We start from the raw sequence: 19,999 nt of genomic DNA on the forward strand, positions 1-19,999 counted from the left end.
ATTCTCTCTTGATCAATGCTGGCCCACAAATGCCTCTAGTTCAAAATCCTTTCCCATCGCCTATTATATTAAAACACATTTCCCCAAATTAGGCAGAGGGACACTCGCTGGTCCAGAAGTCAAAGATAGAGCCTATTGGTCAGTGTGGGAGGCTCAGTGTGGAATGGAAAGGACGTGGGTCCTCAAGTCAGGCAGACCTACAGTGAAATCAAGACTGTCACGCTGGAGTCCAAAGATAATAATCTGTAGTTGTGTAATAAGAAATAAAAGAGTAGGTGCATTACTCAGAGTTACAAAGGTGACCAGCTGAGGATCTCAAATATTGATAAAACCTTAATGGGAAGCAGTTGGAGAGGTGAAAGGAAACTGTTCTTGGTATCCTAGATCTTTATCTCTCATAGCAGGAGGTCAGTTGATAAATCGAGGAATGACGATATTTTTTCAACATATATTTATGATGTGCTAAGCACTGTTCTAGGCATTAAAGATGCAGACATAATAAATGAAACAAAGTCCCTGCACCCATTGTTCTACTAATAAGTCTACTGGTTAAAAACAGAGTTCAAAGAAACAGTAAAAAGTCTAAAAAGAGTTGTCTGGGGAGCAGATTTAGGAGAGTGGAAGGGTGAAGAGAAATAGGCCAAGGGATTGTTTTTCCAACAAACCCTGCTGTGCTATTAACAAAACATCTTTCTACCTACTAGCTATGTATCCTTGACTAGATTACTTAAATTCCCTGGGCCTCAGTTTTTTTGGTCTGGAAACTGGAAATATTACTGCTACACTCAAGACTATTATTGCAGGAGTACTTGGTATGAAGTTGACACAAAAATGTCAGTTCCCTCCCTTATATCTCCCATGTAATATTTTGCAGCTCAAGGTTTTCAGGCTGAGAAGTGACATCTGTTCTTGGGACTGGCCTGAGCAAGTCCCATGACTTTTCTTTGCCTGCTTCCATCCACCTGACACACAGATGCTCATCTCAAATGTCCCTGAGTGCTAGGGGAATGATGGATGCTGGTGAGAACTCAGCATCTTGAAAGAACACTGACCAAATGCCAACATGTTCCTTTTGGAAAACACTGTCCAGTTGCTGATACAGTCTTTACTGTTCACATATGGACAGCTAAGGTGATCTGCTGTCCTTACTATGGCATTGCCTCAGAAACTTTCACAGTCTTGTACTTAATCCATGAGACACTGAGGGCCTCACGAAGTCAGGGAGAGAACAACTGTGAAAGAGGGAGGAAGAGAAAGAGATTACTGTCTGGGATCAGAATGTAATTAGGAAAGCACTGACGATGTCTGCAGAGCAAGGAGGATTGCTGACATGAAGCTGGCTATAAAGGAAAAGTGTATATATGTGATTCTCTGTGTGTTTATACATACACAAATACACAGGGTGATGTGCTTGCAGGCTCTGTGATGTGTGAGCATGCCTGCGAGAGGGATGGGGAGTATGTTAGGAGTGGAATACAGGCCGTGATGTGCTTGTAAAGGTCTAACAATTAGTTTTGGAGAGGAAGGCCCTGATCTGTAGTGACTGCCAATTTTGATGGTGTAAATACTCCCACTGTGGCTGATTTAAGCTACCAAGTTGAAGTCACTGAATGCAGAGTTGGCTCGCACCAGGCTTTATGAGCCACTTCCACACACTGCTGGCTTGCAGGTTTCTAGCACCATACGCTTTCAAAAACAGAAAAAACTCCCAGCTTTTAAAGAGCTGAGGATATTGCTTTAGCTTTCATTCCAAAATCTATCCATACCTCCCAAACAGAATTGTCCATTCAAACCTCATTGATTATTTACTCTTTTATAAAGTTCATAGCTCATCACCTCCCATAGGAATTCTGGAACTGGAGTGGTTTATCCCCTCAAAATCTGCACAATGGTTGGCAAGACCATTTATTTATTCGGGAAGCAGCCATCAGGATGCTAGAGGCGTTTCAGTGAACCACCCTGCCCCTAAAGATTTGGCAAATTCCTGCTGACCAAGGAAAGCTCTGAACAGGCAAGAGGGGGCTCCTTCACTTCTGTTGTCCGCAGTTACAGCTCTTTGGAAATTCAGTGGCTGCCTGGTTCTTTGGCACATCTACGAATCTCTTCCTCAGACCACAGGAAATCCTCTCTCATTAGTCTCCAGTGAGGGCAGGGGAGGGGCTTCCCTTTGAAACTCCCTCCGCCTCTTTCCTCTCTGAAATCCTGTATCCTGAGCCAGATAGTGTTAGAGCCAGGCCCTCTGGGGCCTGATGTTTATATACTCTGGGGGGCCTTCTTTAAGGAAAAGAGTACGAAATTACAAACATTGAGCTACTAGGGTCAGGGCCTTTAGAAGGGGCCTGTGCAAATGAGGGCTTCCAGCGGAAGCTTCATTAGCTTCTAGTAAATACAGCCCTGGAGCCAGACTATACTCAAAAGGAAATTGGACATTTGCCTGGGGATGGTGAGTGGTGGAATGTCCTGAGTTTTTCCTTTCGGATAACAAGGAAAGTCCAGCTCCCTGCTCCTGCCTTAATACTCTGCCTTCGAGACCGATCCTGGAAGAGACATTACCCAGGTTCTCCTGAGGAAGCCGTTTATTCTGCATCACTCCTGCTGTATCCCACTGCTTGGTACCGAAAACACCGGTTACGCCTGGAGCAGGCGAGACCTGGCCCATGGGTCCACAGAAGTATCTTCTTTCACCCCTGGCCAAGTCTAACTTCAGAATCGCTGTGGATGAGAAGGGACCTCTAGTGGTCAACCTCAAAGGTCACATCACTGCTACCGCCTACCTAGCCTCTTAGACGTGTTCTGGCCTGTCAACCCTCGGTTGTCAATTCTAAGGGGTAGAGGAAGGAAAATACAGCGTGGATCAGAGGACTTCGGGGCTTGGATATAGGCAGGTTGTGGAGGGCGGGTTGGCTTGTGCTGCGTGGCCTGGAGAGGTTGTAGTGAATATTTTTCTGTAGGCTTGTAGGTACCCATTTCCTAGCAGGACTGGGCCCGGTGCCGTGCCAGGGAATGAAGGGACATAGGGGAAACAGAAAAGCGGCCTCAGCCCGGAGTAATAAATGTTCTGCATTTTGAAAGCAGAGCTTCGTACTGCAAAAGAGCACACTTTAATCTTTTTTAAAATTATGACTCTTGAGAAGCTAATTAAAAGAATCAGACCATCTCCCTAGAAAAATACCCATGTACACATATACTCGCACATGCACATGCACACGCACATGCATGCACACACACACACACACACATACATGTTTACCCATCCATGATGGATCAAGAAGCCAAGTTAAGAAACTCTGAAGTAAGACACTTGGAAAAGGACTCCGTGTGGCAGCCGGGAATCTTGAATGAATTCTAACCCCGGCATCACTTTGGACAAGTCCCTTTACCTCTGAACTTCATCTCCTCGCCTATTAAAACGAGGGAGGATTTGGTGCAGGAGTGCCAGACAAAAGACAGAACCCCTACCTATGTCTGGAGGATTTCAGTTATACTTTAAAAAATGATTTTTAAAATGATAGATATATACCAAACATTGGCTTTGTTGTGAATTAATAGTTGCTGCATGGAACGTTACTTGTACGGAAAGGATATTTGTTGTTTACGTGAAATTCAAATGTAACAGGATGTCCTATATTTTTATTTGCTAAACTTGGCAACTCTAGACAGGAGGCCTCTCAGGTTCTTGCTTTAACGTCTCATGTTTTTGGCAATGAAGGGATGAATCCTAATGGAGCATGGGAAGTTAGAGAATCACTAGGCACTGTTTACGCTGGAAATTCTGAAGTTCCATGACCAGTTTTAAGCACTTTAGGGGACACTGTTGGATTCTCGATAGAAAAGTTACCACCCCGTGTTCCTGCATTGCTCCGAGAACCATTTATCATTGCTAGGCTGTGACTGCCAGAGTTCCAGCTTTTTTGTCACTTTAAAGCCCTTAATGGCATTTCCAGTGACTTGGCCAGATGACCTTGCTGGCCTATGATCCTCCAACTGTTTGCTGAGCAGCTGCCTCCGTTACATCAGTTTGTGATAGCAGATGCGAAGGCTGTGACTTTTCCCCTTCCCTCCCTCCCTCCCTCCCTTCCTTCCTTCCTTCCTTCCTTCCTTCCTTCCTTCCTTCCTTCCTTCCTTCCTTCCTTCCTTCCTTCCTCCCTTCCTCCCTCCCTCCCTCCCTCCCTCCCTCCCTCCCTTCCACTAATGTTTCTTCAGTGCCCACCACGCACTAGGCATTGTGCTAGGCGCTTCCCCTTAGCTCGGGTGCTTCTACCTTTACGACCCTCACCAATGCTTAGTCCTGTAGCCCTGTGGTTCTTAAAATGAGATTCCTGGACCACTGTGTCAGTCACACCTGGTAGGTTGTTAAGGATGAGATTTCTGAGCCTCATCAGAACTAATGAAGGAGAGGTGCCTGGAGACTCCCCAGAGCTGCTTACGTTCACTTAAATCAGAACACCGTGGCTGCCAGTTGTTGGAGCTCCTTCTCTGTCCAGATGTGCATGAGCCTGATGTGGAACAGATTGGTCTCTACCCCCAGGAGTTTCCAGATTCGAGGCTGCCTCTCTCCTCTCTGGTCCTGAACTACTTGTGGAAGACGTGAGGTACTGGGATCTGTTAATACTCCAACCAGCCAACCAGCTTAGGCTTAATGGTTAACTCCTAGGCTTAACTACTTGTGGAGAAGTGGTTTCTCCTCTCAGTCAGTTCTAGGAAAATAGAATGTTCCAGGGATGATTTGTGACCTTGGACAAATGTGGTCACTTCTTCGCTTTTCCAGAAGGGGCGCCATGATACCATTTTTAAAACCTGAAATCCCTCCCCAGCAGAGTGCACTATAGCTGGCTCCCGACCATCCATCTTCCTCTCTAGGATGGAAGGCGCTTGAAGAACAGGAGCTTTGTTTCACTCACTTTTGTACCTCCCAGGGCACCACATACTGTTGTGGGATTCGGGGAGCACCATTCATCTTGTAAACACCATAGATTTGTAAAGGTATTAAAACAGTTTTCCGCAGAGGGCGGTAGAGTGACTTGAGAACCCAAGTCTTCTATTAATTCATGATAAAGACGCCGTATTGGCTTAGATGACATAGCACCTCTAATGCTTTGAGTAGTCACCACATAAAGGATACACAATAAAAATCACTAAATACCTTCTCCCAACAGTTGAAATAGTATAATGAATATTTACTTAACCTTATCTAGATTCTAGATTGGGCATGTTAATATTTTGCTATATTTGCTTGGTGCATGTGTATTTATTTCTGCTGAATCATTGGAAAGTTCATTTCAATCATGACATTTAACCCATAAATATTTCAGCAAGCATCTCCAAAGAGTAAGGACGCTCTCCTATATAACTGCAATACTGTTACCTGCCACACGGAAGAATAATTAACCATTATTTCCTAAAACCATATAATATCCGATTGTAGAAGTAGATGTTGTTGCCCTGCCACGGCTTGTTGCCAGCCTAGAGGTCATCCGTAAGCAGTTGCTATGTATCAGGTGACTTCCTGAGTGTCTTCGCCTACACATTCACTGGTGGACGGACAGAGTGCCCTCTGCCCTCACAGGGCAGGCTGGGGAGCCCACAACGCTCGGAGAGCGTCCCTGGGCTGGTGATGGAGGGACCTCGGTGGGTGAACACCCACGCTTCCTTCGCCCTCATGAGTTGATTCTGAGGTGCGTTTCACACACAGTTGCCCCCAGCAGTAACCTGTTTATTAACACACCCTTTATGGGTTTTCCTCCCTTCCCTGTCTCACTTCCTCACTGTGCTTCCTGAGATCAGCTTTAAAGAAACTATTTGCAGACGAAGCTTGGTCTTATGGTCTACTCTGGAGGGACCCAAAACCAAGACATCCATTCATTTAAAAATGATAATATTGCCCGGCCGGGCATGGCTCAGCGGTTGAGCGTCAACCTAGGATCCAGGCGATCGGGGTTCGATTCCCGGTCAGGGCACATGCTCGTGTTGTGGGGCAGCTGATCAATGACTCTCTCATCATTGATGTTTCTGTCTCTCTCTCTCCCTCTCCTTTCCTCTCTCTGAAATCAATAAAGATATATTTTTTTAAAAAAATGATAATATTAAACTACCTGCCCTTAGCACCGCAGAGAAGCGAACTCAAGCCTGCTTGGATGGTGCTTGCAGCCCAGTCATCAGGAACTGCTCTGAGCTGTGATTCTCACTGGAACACTGCTATAGAGAGGCGGTGTTGATTTATTATGCCCTGCCGAGCCCATATTAATCATAACAACAGTTACTGCTTATTAAGGATTTCCTGTGTGGCCCTTCACATGCTCTATTTCATGCAGGCCTCACAGTGACTTTGTAGGGAGGGCATTGTTATTCCCATTGTATTGACAAAGAACCTGAGGCTCATAGAGGTTAACTAACTTTTGGAGTCACACAGCTAGTCAGAAGCAGGTCTCTGATGTGCTTAATCAATGTGTTAAAATGGGCAAATAAACGCAAATAGTCTTTTATTCTATTCTTGTATAATTGGGACAATAGTACTCGCTAGCCAGATAAAATTCACATTGAAACAATACCATAAACATATGTACTTTTTAACCGGTAAAGTATGGTTATGCTCAGTTCCTAATTCTTGAAATTGTAATGCCAGGTCTGCCCCATCAGGTGAGGCTTCCGAAGGGTTAGAACTTGCCCCTGCCGTGGCTGGCTTGGTACAGCTTACACTGGCTTTGGGTTACCGGTGGGAAATAATACGTTCCCAGCATTATTTAGGTTGTGTGAAATCTCCCAATGTTTTGTCCGCTGTGAAAATCAAACCTCTCTTTACACTTACCCCATCACAGCTCTCAGGCTGTCAGATTATCAAAGCACAGTCACCTAGCTTGAGCATGACAGTGTTCAGTGAGATGAGCTCGGGCTTTCTTGGAGCAGTTACATCCCTGTTAGTAATGTCTGGTCCCACCTAGTAACTTAGGTATATGTACATAAACACTTCGATCTTAAGAAGATGTCTTTCCTAATTACTGTCTTCTCTAAGAATCCATAAAGAGAAACAGACTTTGAACCCAATTTAATTATTTACTTGACCTACTGTCATAAAGTGTTCAAATTCAGGTATTATAAAGATGGCAACAGGGAAAGGATTCGGGGTTCTCCGCCACAGGAACAACTGGCCAAGGAAGCCAGCCTCCCAGAGCTCAGCAGGTAAGTGGTAAAGGTGTGGAGCGAGGGAAATGCGTTTTGAGAAGTGGCCGTCGTGGCGGGGTGGCAGGGAAGGGGAGAACTCAACCTTCCTCCTTAAGAAGGGAACTTTCAGTTTCTATCGAGCACCTACTGTGAGCAGCGCTGGAGAAAACTCCGTTCTCCGTTCGTGACCAAATTCTGAAATCATTGCTCTTACAACGCTGCCATAGAAATCTTCTTGGCAACATTGTAAAATTACAAAAGAATCTATATTAGTACTAAGTGTATCTTATTGAAATATTGGTGCAGGCTTATCAGCCAGAAGGGGTGAGCCTGGCAGGAACGAAACTTGCTCCTGTCAGGACAGGCCTGGGATGGGGACAAGTTGCTAAGGTCTGTGGCGTAGTCAGGGACTAGAGGGATTAACAGCAGCTTCTTCTTTATGTGGTTTTTTTTTAGGGAGAGAGAGAGAAACATCGATTTGTTGTTCCACTTATTTATGCATCATTGGTTGATCCTTGTGTGTGCCCTGACCAGGGATCGGACCCCCAACCCTGGCCTATCGGGACAATGTTCTAACCAACTAAGCTACCCGGCCAGGGCCACAGAAGCTTCTTAAAGAAAGAGAATATTAATCTAGGCAGCAGAGTGGTTAAGAGCATAGCCTCGGGAGTCCTGGGTTCAAATCCAGGCCCTGACATTTACTGCCCTTGGGATCTTAGAGAAATGACATAATCTCTCCAAACCTTTAGAAATGACCTCATGAGCATCCTGAGGGACTTAACGGAGGTTTAAATAATGTGTGTAAAGTGTCTGGCACAGGATCTGTCCCATAGACAGCATTTCATGTGTGTTTCTACTATGTTCACAGTGGTGCCCTGGCAAGGAAGTCGTAAATACATGTTTTTCCCTAGATGGAAATGGAAAATATTTTAGGGAGAGGGATGGCAACAGCAAAGCACAGAAAAGGCGGCCTTTATTATTCATTGTTTTCAGTCCACACTAGGCGAAGGGGAAGGAATATCACGAGGGGAGAGCGGGGGGGAGCCGGGGTTAACACGGTTTCAGACCAGAGGCCAGAGGTGCTGCGATTGACTCTTTCCTAAGGTACCAACCGTTTGAATCTACCGAATTTGGAATAGTTTCAAAAAACTCTCTGTTAGCAGAGAGCAACTTTACAATAATGACCGAAGAGAGGCTTTCAAAACAAGATTTACTTTGTTCAAGTAGGGACCGTCTAAGAATGAAACAAGTTTCATTTCCCTTTCTGTGAAAATGACACATGTTCACTTTCTCTAGGGAAGGCTGATTTTACCTTCCCCAGGGATGCCCTAGAGCTGCCCGAAATCTTACAGCCTGTTTCCTTGTGATTTTTTGTTGTTGTTTTAAAAAATGTTTTTGTGGAGGTTTTTTTTGTTAATCCTTACTGGAAGATATTTTTTTCCATTGATTTTTTGAGAGAGTGGAAGGCAGGGAGGGGAGAGAGAAAGAGAAACATCGATGTGCGAGAGACGCATTGATGGGTTGCCTCCCACACGTGCCCTGACTGGGGCCGGGCTCGAACCTGCAACCCAGGTACGTGCCCTTGACGGGGGATTGAACTGAAGACCCTTGGGTGGGACGGCTGATGCTCTAACCACTGAACCACACCGGTCAGGGCTTTAAAAATGTTTTAAAACCGAAAGCACTTTGAACTTAGCAGCCAGAATGGTATTGTTTGAAAACTAGAAATAGTAGCCTTATAACTGGGGTGACTCACCTGGGACTTTACTGTAAGTGCATTGCTCATAAACTCAGTGTGGCCCAAAGTACAGAACAACTGCACTCTTCCCCCCGCAGAGCCGGCGCCGGCCCATTCAGGATGGCACGGAGGGGCGGCGGCCTGCTGCAAACGTGCAGACTTCTGCTCTCAGTGGTTTTATTTCTGCCACACGAAATGACAAGTAAGTTTATCTTCTTTTGCCTCTTTAAATAAAGAAAACTTTCTGATCAAAAATGATCCATGATGCCCGGCCGGGCGTGGCTCAGCGGTTGAGCGTCGACCTAGGATCCAGGTGATCAGGGTTCGATTCCCCGTCAGGGCACATGCCCGGGTTGTGAGCTCGATCGATGACTGTATCTCATCATTGATGTTTCTATTTCTCTCTCCCTCTCCTTTCCTCTCTCTGAAATCAAGAAAGATATATTAAAAAAAAAAAAAAAATGATCGATGGGCATTGGAAAACTCCAAAATCCAAATTGGAATGACTACCTGGTTGGTATGGTTCAGAGTGCAGGTGGCAGATAGCAGGTCCTCATAGTATAAGCAGGGGGAAGTGTTTCATTCTCTCCAGAGCCACAGCCAGAATTTTTCTACATTTTAATGCGTTATTACTAATCGTATCGAAAATAGTCTTCCGGTGTTTATTTGAACATACCACTCACACGAAAATCTTTCCTGGGTTTGCTCCCCACCCCGATCTGGAAGTAGCTTTCCCCCTCAATTTGAAAAGTAACACATAGTTGTTGTAAAAAATAAATTGGGAAGTATATAAAAGGATAAAGGTAAAAATCTCTCCAAATCCCATCACCCAAACATAGCCATTCAACATTTTGGTGTATAGTCTTCCAGATTAAAAAGCAAAACAAAACAAAAATGAAACCGAGGCAACAATCTCATTATTTTTTCCAATAGTTTATGTTTTTTTAAAGAAAAAGGGCATGTGTTTACAGGCTATATTCACAACTGTTACGTAGGGGCCAAGTTTCTGGTGGCTAAAGTCATTTTTTTACCCTTTGTTACTTGCTTCTGAACCCAGAAAACAAGGACCGAAATTTGGGTACGTTCCTATACATGGATGAATTTCTAAAAATGAGAGACGAAAACAAAGTGCTATGTATCCTGATCATCCGCCCCACAACAACTTGTCTATCCCGCGAATCACAGCAGTGTCGACATTGTTGTATTTCACTGCACTGCCAACACAATATGGAAACATCAGACATGGAAGAGCAAATTCCATCTTCTAATCAGGAATGTTTTCAAGTCAGCTTTTGGCCATACGCATTTTTGACATATTTATAGTAATTATTAGAGATGCAATTTACATTCTGCCTGTTGGCCTCACGCTACGTCTTAACTACTTTTTTCATTTTACTATAGTCTTTTTTCCTTTGTATTTCCCCACCCCCACCCCCTTACTTTGCTACATTCAACTCCTTGAAGTAAACAAGTTCAATCTGGCAAGTATTTCTCCACTTTTTTCTCTATTTGTATCAATGCTACTCCATACAGATAGAATTTTGTATGTGTGTGTGTGTGTGTGTGTGTGTGTGTGTGTGTGTGTGTGAATGGAGTGACTGTACATACTGTTTTCTAACCCAGGGGTTCTCAAACTTCACTGCACATTAGAGTAATCTGGCGGCTCTTCAAAATCCCAACGCCCAGGTTGCACTCCTATCCGTTCATAAGAATGTCTGGGGCTGGGAGCAAGGCACAAGCAACCTTTTTAAAGATCTCCAGGTGATTCCAACGTGCAGCAAAACTTGGTGACCATCGTTTTAAGCATTTCCTTTTTTCAGTTGATGAGGCATTATGAATCCCTTTTCCTTGTAAGATCATACAGGCTGCTACGAATATTTTAATTTGTTGCGAAGTGTTTCCTTATACTGCTATAACATTTATGGTCATTTAGATGGTTCACTCTATCTTTTTTTTCAAAGATTTTTTTATCAATTTTTTGAGAGAGAGGAAGGAAGAGGGAGAGAGAGAGAGAAACATTGAGGTGAGAACGAAACGTGGGTCGGCTGCCTCCTGCATGCCCCCCACGGGGGACGGGGCCCCTACCCTGGGACATGCGCCCCGCCCAGGAGTTCAACCGGCAGCCCAACCAGCTGCGCCACACTGGCCAGGGCTGGTCACTGTCTAACAGCGTCTCTCCTGCACTCCCAGGCTCTGTGTTAACTGTGAATGGTAAAAGCGAGAACTATATTCTGAACACTCAGCTTGGCTCCGAAGAATCTCTGAACTGCGCTGTTCAAAACCACACTGGGGACGAGGGACTCCTCTGGTACCGGGAAGGGGGCGCAGTGGATTTGAAGTCTGAAAACACGGTCAATTCCAGCGCCGTCTGCGTGTCTTCCATCAGCGAAAGTGACAATGGAGTCACTTTTACCTGCAAGCTGCAGAGGGACCAGTCGGTGGCTGTCTCAGTGGTGCTGAATGTCACGTGTGAGTATGGGGAAAGAAACGGCTCGTCTGTGTCGTCTGCGCCACATTCAGTGGTAGCTGGAATCTGGGTCTAGAGAGTGTGTGCATTTTAACATTTGCTTGATGTGGCCTCGTGAGCACTGAGTTTGAAATTTGCCAGCTTGATATGAAATTTTATTTTCATTTTCTAAATTAAGAATGAGGGCGTTTCATGTTTAAAACCTCCAAAGATGAAGCTCTTTGGCGGCTGGGATGCAGGAACGGGGAACCCACTGGTGGAAGTATATGGTGTTAGGGGTCTTTCGGATGATTCTATGTAGGTGATCATGGTTGGGGTGGAAAGCTGACTCTACGTGAGGGGGGTGCAGGTGGTGGGGTGAGGGGTGATGTGGGTTAGGGCGATGGCATGGTCTGATTTGGTAGAAAGAGCTCTGGACTCAAGTTCAGCAAGCTTTTCTGTGAAAAACGGATGCCATCGCTCCTGAGATAAAAGGGTGGAGAAAATGCCAAAGAATCCAGCTCTGGGAAATGCTGGCAACCTGCAGCTTGAGTTTCCAGAGTGAATCATTTGCTCGTTCCTGGAAAAAGGAGTCTTGTTTTTTTTATTTGCTATGAATTTATAAAATGTGATTTTTAAAGCAAGCTTCCTCTTGCATACTTTGATAGAATCTAAGGCTCTCAAGAGCCCTTGGAGGTCTTGTAATCCCTATGACATGGCAGATGAGGAAACCGAGGCTCAGACTGAGGGCCAGAATGATCGCAGCTGGAGCTGAGAACAGAACACAAATCCCCAGGCTCCTAACCTAATGCTCTTCCCATTGTAGCTTCTTAAGGGAGACATGGCAGACATGCCAATACGATTTGGTGGCTTTAAAAAATGATTTTTGGCTTTCCAGCCTGAATTCACATTCAGAATCATCTTTATAGCAATTGCCTAAATGTTGTTGTTGCTAAACTCATATGAAAACAACAATTGGTCAGTGGTTCATAGTGACAAGCTGATACAAGCTCATCAATCAATAAATCAAAATGAGGTCACAGAATTACAAGAATAGCATGCATGGTCCTGAGAAAGTATTATTATTATAAATAGCAGCTGATAATACACTATTTGGGAGAGCGTGACAGAAGCAGGTTCTTTCATACATTGTTGCTGAAAGTATAAATCGAGACCCCCTCTTTTGCAATATCTATCAAAATTTAAAGTATGCCTATCTTGTGAAACCCAGCATTTCTATTCTAGGTGTTAACCTTGGAGAGACACATGCACATGTGTGTAGAGGCAAATACAAGCGTATTTACTGAAGCACTGGTTAACATTTTAAAAATGAAAACAACCTAATTCTCATCAAAATAAAATGATTGAAGAATCAGATATTATACTATAGCATTTTAAAAGCAATGAGCTAGATCTCTGTGACTCAATGTGGATAGATCTCAAAAACATCCAAGTTACTGAGAGAATGAAGTCCTTTATGTAAACCCTCCTAAAACAATACAATATATTTCCTATGGGCACATTATATGTAAAAAAACTACTTTTTAAAAAAAGATGCGAGGATTTATATCAAATGCATAAAAGTGGGTATCTCTCAGGAGTCAGGAAATGACGAGGGTAGAGTCAAGGAGGACCTGAACTTTGTCTGAAATGCATTATTATTTTTTATGTATTGATTTTAGAGACAGAGAGGAAGGGGGAGAGAGAGAGAAAGAGAGAAAGAGGCATCTCTTTGTTTGTTGTTTCACTTACTTATGCATTCATTAGTTGACTCTTGAGTGTGCTCTGACTGGGGATCAAACCCGCAACCTTGGCTTATCAGGATGATCCTCTAACCAACTGAGCTACTTGGCCAGGGCCTGAAAATTTTTTTTTTTTTTAAAAAAAAGAATACTCACGGGTAGTTGTTAATCTTAAAATTAATTTTAAATAGTTATATAAAAAGGTACAACTAATAAGACCTGTGGAACTGGTGGAACTGGTATATTTGGCAACTATGTTCTATATTCTAGCAGCTTCCTACATATCTGAATAACATGTAACATCCTTGTTGGATATGGTTACAGAATTCAAGCTCATTCCAAAGAGCAACAAAATGTCATTCTTCTGAGAGTTATTAATAGCACAGCCTACTCAGGGTCTAATTATTCAGTGTGCAGATTATACAAGCTCCCTTTCCCCGCCTTCTCCGCCTTTACCTCTTTCCTACAGCTCACTTTTCAAGCATTTTCTTACTCTTTTGCACCTTGGCCAGAAAATGCAAAGGGCGTAGAGAAGAGGGGAGAGTCAACTCAGCCATTTCTCCTCGTAGATGTTGGAAAGGCCTGGTGGGGATACGGGCCGGATTATTTGGTGCAGATAAATGTGTTCGACTATCTATGGGTCTACAATTGTCCTCATCATGAAGGAAGTAAGGATCTGCTCACACAGACAGATGCAAGGGACTCAGAAAGTCACGCTCACCTGCCATAGATGCCAGAGTTGCCACAACTGGAACTGGGAGGAGGGCATTCCTTCTAGAGGATTATTGAGGAAATGCAATTATGCATGGTAAATATGTGGCCAAGGCCAATGTGGTTAGATAAAATGTGAAAATAGAGGTTTCGAGGAGCGCTAAAACCACTACCACCACAGTAATAATATTGCTAACTAGCACCGTGGTAAATTCTTTCCAGGCATTATCTCATTTAATCTTCACAGCAATTCATGAGGTAGCTGTGAGCCCATTTTTTAGATGAGGAAACTGAGTAGTTACTTAGCAGTAAAGTAATTTTCTCAAGGTCACGGTAAGCGATGTACATGGAATTAGAACCAACTATGATGACTCCTTTCTTAATGTTATTCTGTTTTATCCAACACTAGCACGGATTGGTTGATAATATTAATTTTCAGAGAGCCAAGACTCAAGGCTTATACTCTTGGGCAGCCTTATAAATTGGTACAGATTCATTATTATATATCTGCTTCATGGTTTGTCTTCTTCACCACATTAAAAGTTCTATTAGGTTTGGAAAGGGATGTGTGTTATTTACCATTGTATCCCTGGTTCCTAGCCCAGCGCTTGGCACACAGTAGGCACTCAATAAATTTTTGTCAGATGAATGGTCGACTGCATGAGCTAGACTGAAGGAAGAGTTTGAACACTGACCTTAAACTACTGCTCATCTGCTAATTGAACCTAAATGCTTGAGTCTTGCAGTTCCTCCCCTCCTAAGTGGAAACGACTTCCAGACAGTTGAGGAAGGCAGTGCTGCGAAGCTGGTTTGCAATGTGCAATCCAACCCCCAGGCTCAAATGACGTGGTACAGAGACAGTAGAGTCCTGAACTTAGAGAAAAACCGTCACCAAGTCCAACAGACAAGCGAGTCTCTCCAACTGTCAATCGCCAAAGTCAAGAAATCCGACAACGGAACCTACAGCTGTTTTGCACGCTCACCTCTGCAAACAAAGGTGATGGACTTTCACCTCATTGTCAAAGGTAACTCTCTTTTTATTTATTTTATTTATTTTTATTTTTATTTTTTTGAATCATATAAGGCATTTGTTGAGAATGCATGCCAACCAATCTTTTAAAAATAATATCCCGCACGATGCGGAACACAGAATACACGCCCAGTAAATAGTTTTCGGGACAGCAAACGATGAAGACAGTTATGATGAGCAGCTAGGATTTTTTTCTTTGGAGGATTATCCCATTCAAGAAGTTTTCCGCTAAGAATTCCTGTCCTTCCTTTTAAGGGAATGATGCCCATTCCTTCAAGGACACTGCTTTTTGAGCAAAGGCCCTTTTCTGGAACTATACGGGAGAAGGCGATTCTGGTAGCTTTTAGGGAGGACTGTTTCCATGCATTCTCCTGGGCAACAAGGGTTGTAAGAACTGGACTTTTAAGTCTAATGGCAAACAGAAGTCAGAAACACACAGTGAAGAAAGATGTTGACTCGATACGAAAACGGATCTCTAAGATCACTCCTGACTATGAAATTGTGATGTATAGATTAATCAGAAAAGGGAGTTGGGGGGAAGTTGGAGGGGGGGTGAGTTCTTTCCTGGCTTTATGCTTCATCTACCCCGGTTTATCACCTCTGCAATACAGGAATAAATGAAGCTCCAAGTGTTTTTCCCTCCCCCTATTTCTTGTTCATACAAAAAGAGAAAGGTGAGATACCCGGTGTAGCAGATGCAGAAAATGCTCATGGTCTGGGGCCCGCCCATAAGCTGGGAGCAGCCCAACAAGCCGGCCAGGCTCGTAGATCTTGTCATTTGCTCGCTCGTTGCCTTCCCTGCCAGTTCCCAGGAGGCCAGCGGCACTGCTGCCAGAAGTGTTGGACTGACGTGACCATAGGGCTTCTCATTTCCTCCCTGCGGGGGGTCCAGGACACCCACAGCGTGGCTGGTGGGGAGGAAGAGCTGCGGCTGCCCAGCACTGTGATTCGTGGCATGTTCAGTCATTTGTCCTGCGGAACAGGGACACATGCCCAGGGGTGACGTGCTTTAAAAAACACCAAACCCACAAATAAGCTAAGACTAAGCGGTAGCCTGTGATAGTCTGCCCCCAGCACCACTAAAGCGCGGTTGGTAGGGGCCTCAGGCCGTGCCATTCCAACTGGCTGTAAAGACCACACGCAGGGACTGGGGGGGGGGGTGTCATCCCTCTTGGTTAAGAAGGAATTATAATTGCTCTATGTCACGTAAAACGTCTACAGCGTGTGTGGCCAGCAGGAGGCCAGCTTGACAAATTGGCTTTCAGGTGGGCAGACTGCCACCTGGGGTGGAGCGCTTCCAAACCAGCTTGTTTTTCTTATTTCTTCGTGCCTCGTTCGTCGCTGGCTGTTGGCAGCACCGAGCTCTGCTGCTGGCGGTCAGGCCAAACGCCAAGTTTGCCATGAGCCTCTCTCAGCAGCTCGGCTCGGTGGGGTAGTTTCAGCGAGGCCATGCAAACCTGCAGAGGACATCACGGATCTTTTTTCTCGGGCACAAGCGTTTGGCTCACGTGTTGGGATTGTTTTACCATAGGAACATGGGAGGAAAGCACCAGGTCTGGTTACAGATAAGAGAACAAAACAGGACAAGGGGAGAGATGCAGTTACACTTGCCAAAGTCACTGTAACCCGAAAATTGGAATCCAAAGCGAGCCAGTGGGCCAGGCAGTTTATTTCAGCTTGTTCACAGAGGGAAAGCTGTTACACGTGGCTTCAGTGTATTCCAACCTGTGCCTGGATTCTGATTTCTTTTCCTAATTGTCCCGCTGTTGCTTCCCCTCCATTTCGACATCTGTCCCTGGCACTGCAAGTAGAGGGGGTCCCCAGAAAGGTGGAGGTCCTTTGGTGCGTCCCGGGGCTGGCAATTACAGAGCCAGGGCTTATAAGAAGGCCCACTGAGCAGTTTCTCCAGAGGGTTGGTGCATCCCACACCCTCTCGTGAGGATAATTTCAAGCAACAGCCAAAGAGCAAGAGTAAAGGACTCTTAATCCATTTACTTCCCAAACTTATCCTGAGCAGGAACTGGACAGAAATGGAGAAGAAAATGATTAAAAGGTAATTGGTTAGTGTGTCATACAACTATGGAGAAATAAAATCTATTTCATAGTCTCGAGGCACATAGGGCTTGGGCTTTGAAATTAGATTTATCTAGAGACTCTTCCTTCCCCTCCTATACTATCTCACGACCCTGAGTCCTTTATAAGACTTATCTCAATCTGTAGTTTTTGTTTGTTTAATGTCTGTCTTCCCCACCAGAACATGAGCTCCAAAAAGGGAGAAGCCTTCCATGTCCCTCCTGTTTCTTTTGCAAGGCCCAGCATAACACCTAACACACAGTGGTCATTCAGTAAATGTTTATTGACTACATCTCTCCACAAACTCACTTGTACAATAAACAGTACACTCTGAAGTCCTAAAATGTTATCTTAACCAGGATTGGAGCCTTTCCCCTCCTACGGTGGCATCAGATTCTAGGGGCTTAGACAGGGGTTATTTGAAATACCTTTGTTTTGCAAGTTTCATCCCATAGCATAGCAAACATAGTAATATGGAGCCCATTCCATATACTTTTGAAAGAATTTTTATGACTTTCGTACATTTTGAATTTTATCATAAATAAATCATTAATGTGGTTCTTAAGGTTTAAACAATATTATTATTTAATAGGTTACAGTTGACACAAAGTTACATTTTATAGATGTTTAAACATTTATTAATTTTGAATAATTTTGCCACCTCTTCACATTTTAGAACCAAAACTTTTTTAAGTTCTAATATATTTTCATAGGCTCTTAGAGAGCTTGCAATCGCAGTGAGCGCTCCACCTTTCCTCCAGCTGTGCCCGTGGCGCCTGATGCGCAGAACAGCTCTGAGCCCATCTGATGTTCAGAAAGCAAGGGAATGGGCGTTCAGTTCCAGGCTGTCCCGGTGGCTGCTGACCCCTTCCTAGTCCAAGTTAGAAACAGACTCTCTGTTCTTCCATGTCATTTAGAAAGGAATGAAAACCTTTGCCGAGGCTGGGAAGGCTGGTGCTTAGAGTCCTACTTGCCTCGGGGCACCATGCAGCCACCTTCTAGGATGTCTTGTCACCTGCTTGGGGCACTATCACAGTGTAGCTCCTGGGGCCCACAGGCCTCTCGCCCCTGAGTCCAGTGAGCTCTTCACCTTATCTCTTCTTGCCCTTAACACTTTCCTCCCTCCCTTTCCCTCTCTGGGGCACCTCCTGATATCTTTTGGACTTTTCAAAAGGCGGGAGAAACCATGGACTTCAGCCTACTTCTGCTTTCTGCACGGCAAAAATTATGGATGACGAAAGCACAGAATGTCCCGACTACCTGCTTTGGGGGAGTTATTCATATTACCAAAATCTACCCTTCCACAGAGGAATGGATTCACAACCCGTCTCTGCACGTTACTAGTTCTGTGACGTTGGACACATAAACTAACCTCTCAGGGCCCTGTTTCCTTGCTTGTAACGTGGGGACAGTAATACCTACCTCTGGGGATCGTTGGGAAGATTTAATTAAGAGGATGGTATAGCTAAAGTGCGAGGCACCATGGCTGGGACATATCAGAAGCACGTAAATGTCAGTTCTCGTGCTGTGTTTGCGTTTCCAACAGACAGAGGTTCGACTGTGCCCATAGAGCCCATTATTGCTGCAGCCGTTGTGGTCTTTCTGACGCTGTGCTTCGGACTGGTTGCCAGAAGACAAAGAATAATGAAGGTATCTAAGTGTTCTAAGCTATTAGGTAAAAAAGTCATCTAAATAAAGACCAAGAACCAGCTACATGAGTGACTAGCGCTGGGAGCCATCCTTGGACGATCTCTACCATGTGGTCTAAAATGGAAGTTGCTTAAGGGGATAAAAATCGATGGTATATTGTGAGTACAGATTTACAAAGAATGGAGGGGCATATGGACAAGACCTGAATGAAAATTGCTATAGTGTTTGGGGTAGGGGATTTGGGGCTGATTTTCCTTCCTTTTAAATTTCCCTTTATTGTTGTGGTGGTGCCTTCAGTTCAATAAATAAATAGAGGAGCATCTGCTCTGGATTCACGGACCTGCATGGAAAGGAAGGCACTTGCTGCTGACCTTTTGAGTGCACCCCCGTGGCCCCCGGCTATGGTGGGCTGGAATTGGAATTGCTGAATGGGTAATCTTGCTGGTTAGCATGGTGCATAGGTTAGTGCCAGGCATTTGACTCCAGGGTTAATCCAGCGCCAAAGGGAGGCAAATATGGCAGAAAGCCTCTCAAGAAAGGTGAGTGTGGCCTAGGCTGAGGTCCTTATCCAGCAAAAGCCGTTCTTCCTGAAACATATGGTAACTGGATATTATTTAGGGCAACACTCTCTCCCAAGAAGAAATTCACCCACCCCCTGTTCCAATCCAAAGCAAATTTTTTTCTCCAAAAAAAATATTTTTTAAATCACCACAGAACAAAGCAAGAAATATGCAACTACATATGAATCCTGGAAGCATTTTGAATTAAGAATTACATCTTCTCTACGTTTAATAAAAATAATTAATGTAGCCAAAGAACTAAGGCCTGGGCCAGTACGGAGGTGGCTATATATTCTAGCCACCTCTGTGTTGGTGTGTAGTTTGGTAGGTCAGAGATGATCAGACATTTGGGTTTCCTGTTCCTTGAGCCACCTCGATGCATTTAAAATGTTGATTAACGGGCCTTTAAAAAGCCAGAAAACTCATTGCCTTTGTTATGTTTGCCTTTAGCTGTGCGTAAAAGGTGAAGATCCTCAGAGAGAAACAGCTCTGTAAGTACTCTGGGCCGGATGACCTGCCGTAAGCAGCATCCTAGAGCCCATCCCGGGCAAACTCCCCCTGCAATGGGAGGTGCTGGGATGGGAAGGGGTTCAGCGGGTAGAGGGTGGGGGAGAATCTGCCTCCTCTTTAGAGTAAGACAGACGGGTGAGGCCGTTTGGAAGGTCGCCGAGAACTGAGACTATCTTTGGTCTTAAGCCTACTCTCTCTTTAAACAACGTTGGGCTAATGCTTGTGCAACTGCATTTTATGGCCCCACGGAGGGTAAATGACTGAGGGGCTTCCCCGAGGGGAGGCCGCTGCTGTGTTTTCCTTCCCGACAAAGTCAGAAGCCGGAGCCCTCATCCTACGTCCTGCCTCCTCTTGGGAGCCTCCTTTGTTCTCTTGGCTCCA

The 19,999-nt window shown here is 44.6% G+C and overlaps 1 protein-coding gene across 1 annotated transcript; it reads left to right on the forward strand.

Annotated features, from left to right (window-relative positions):
• Positions 1-9,016: 9,016 nt before the first annotated feature.
• Positions 9,017-19,603, forward strand: TMIGD1 (transmembrane and immunoglobulin domain containing 1). The gene is made up of 5 exons (XM_087826554.1): positions 9,017-9,098; positions 11,087-11,365; positions 14,542-14,820; positions 18,445-18,548; positions 19,559-19,603. Exons 1-5 carry the CDS (start codon positions 9,017-9,019, stop codon positions 19,601-19,603), a joined length of 789 nt encoding a protein of 262 aa, XP_087682680.1.
• Positions 19,604-19,999: the final 396 nt, after the last annotated feature.

Source organism: Miniopterus natalensis, chromosome 17 (genome assembly GCF_054644295.1).
Source record: "Miniopterus natalensis isolate mMinNat1 chromosome 17, mMinNat1.hap1, whole genome shotgun sequence".
NCBI lineage: Eukaryota > Metazoa > Chordata > Mammalia > Chiroptera > Miniopteridae > Miniopterus > Miniopterus natalensis.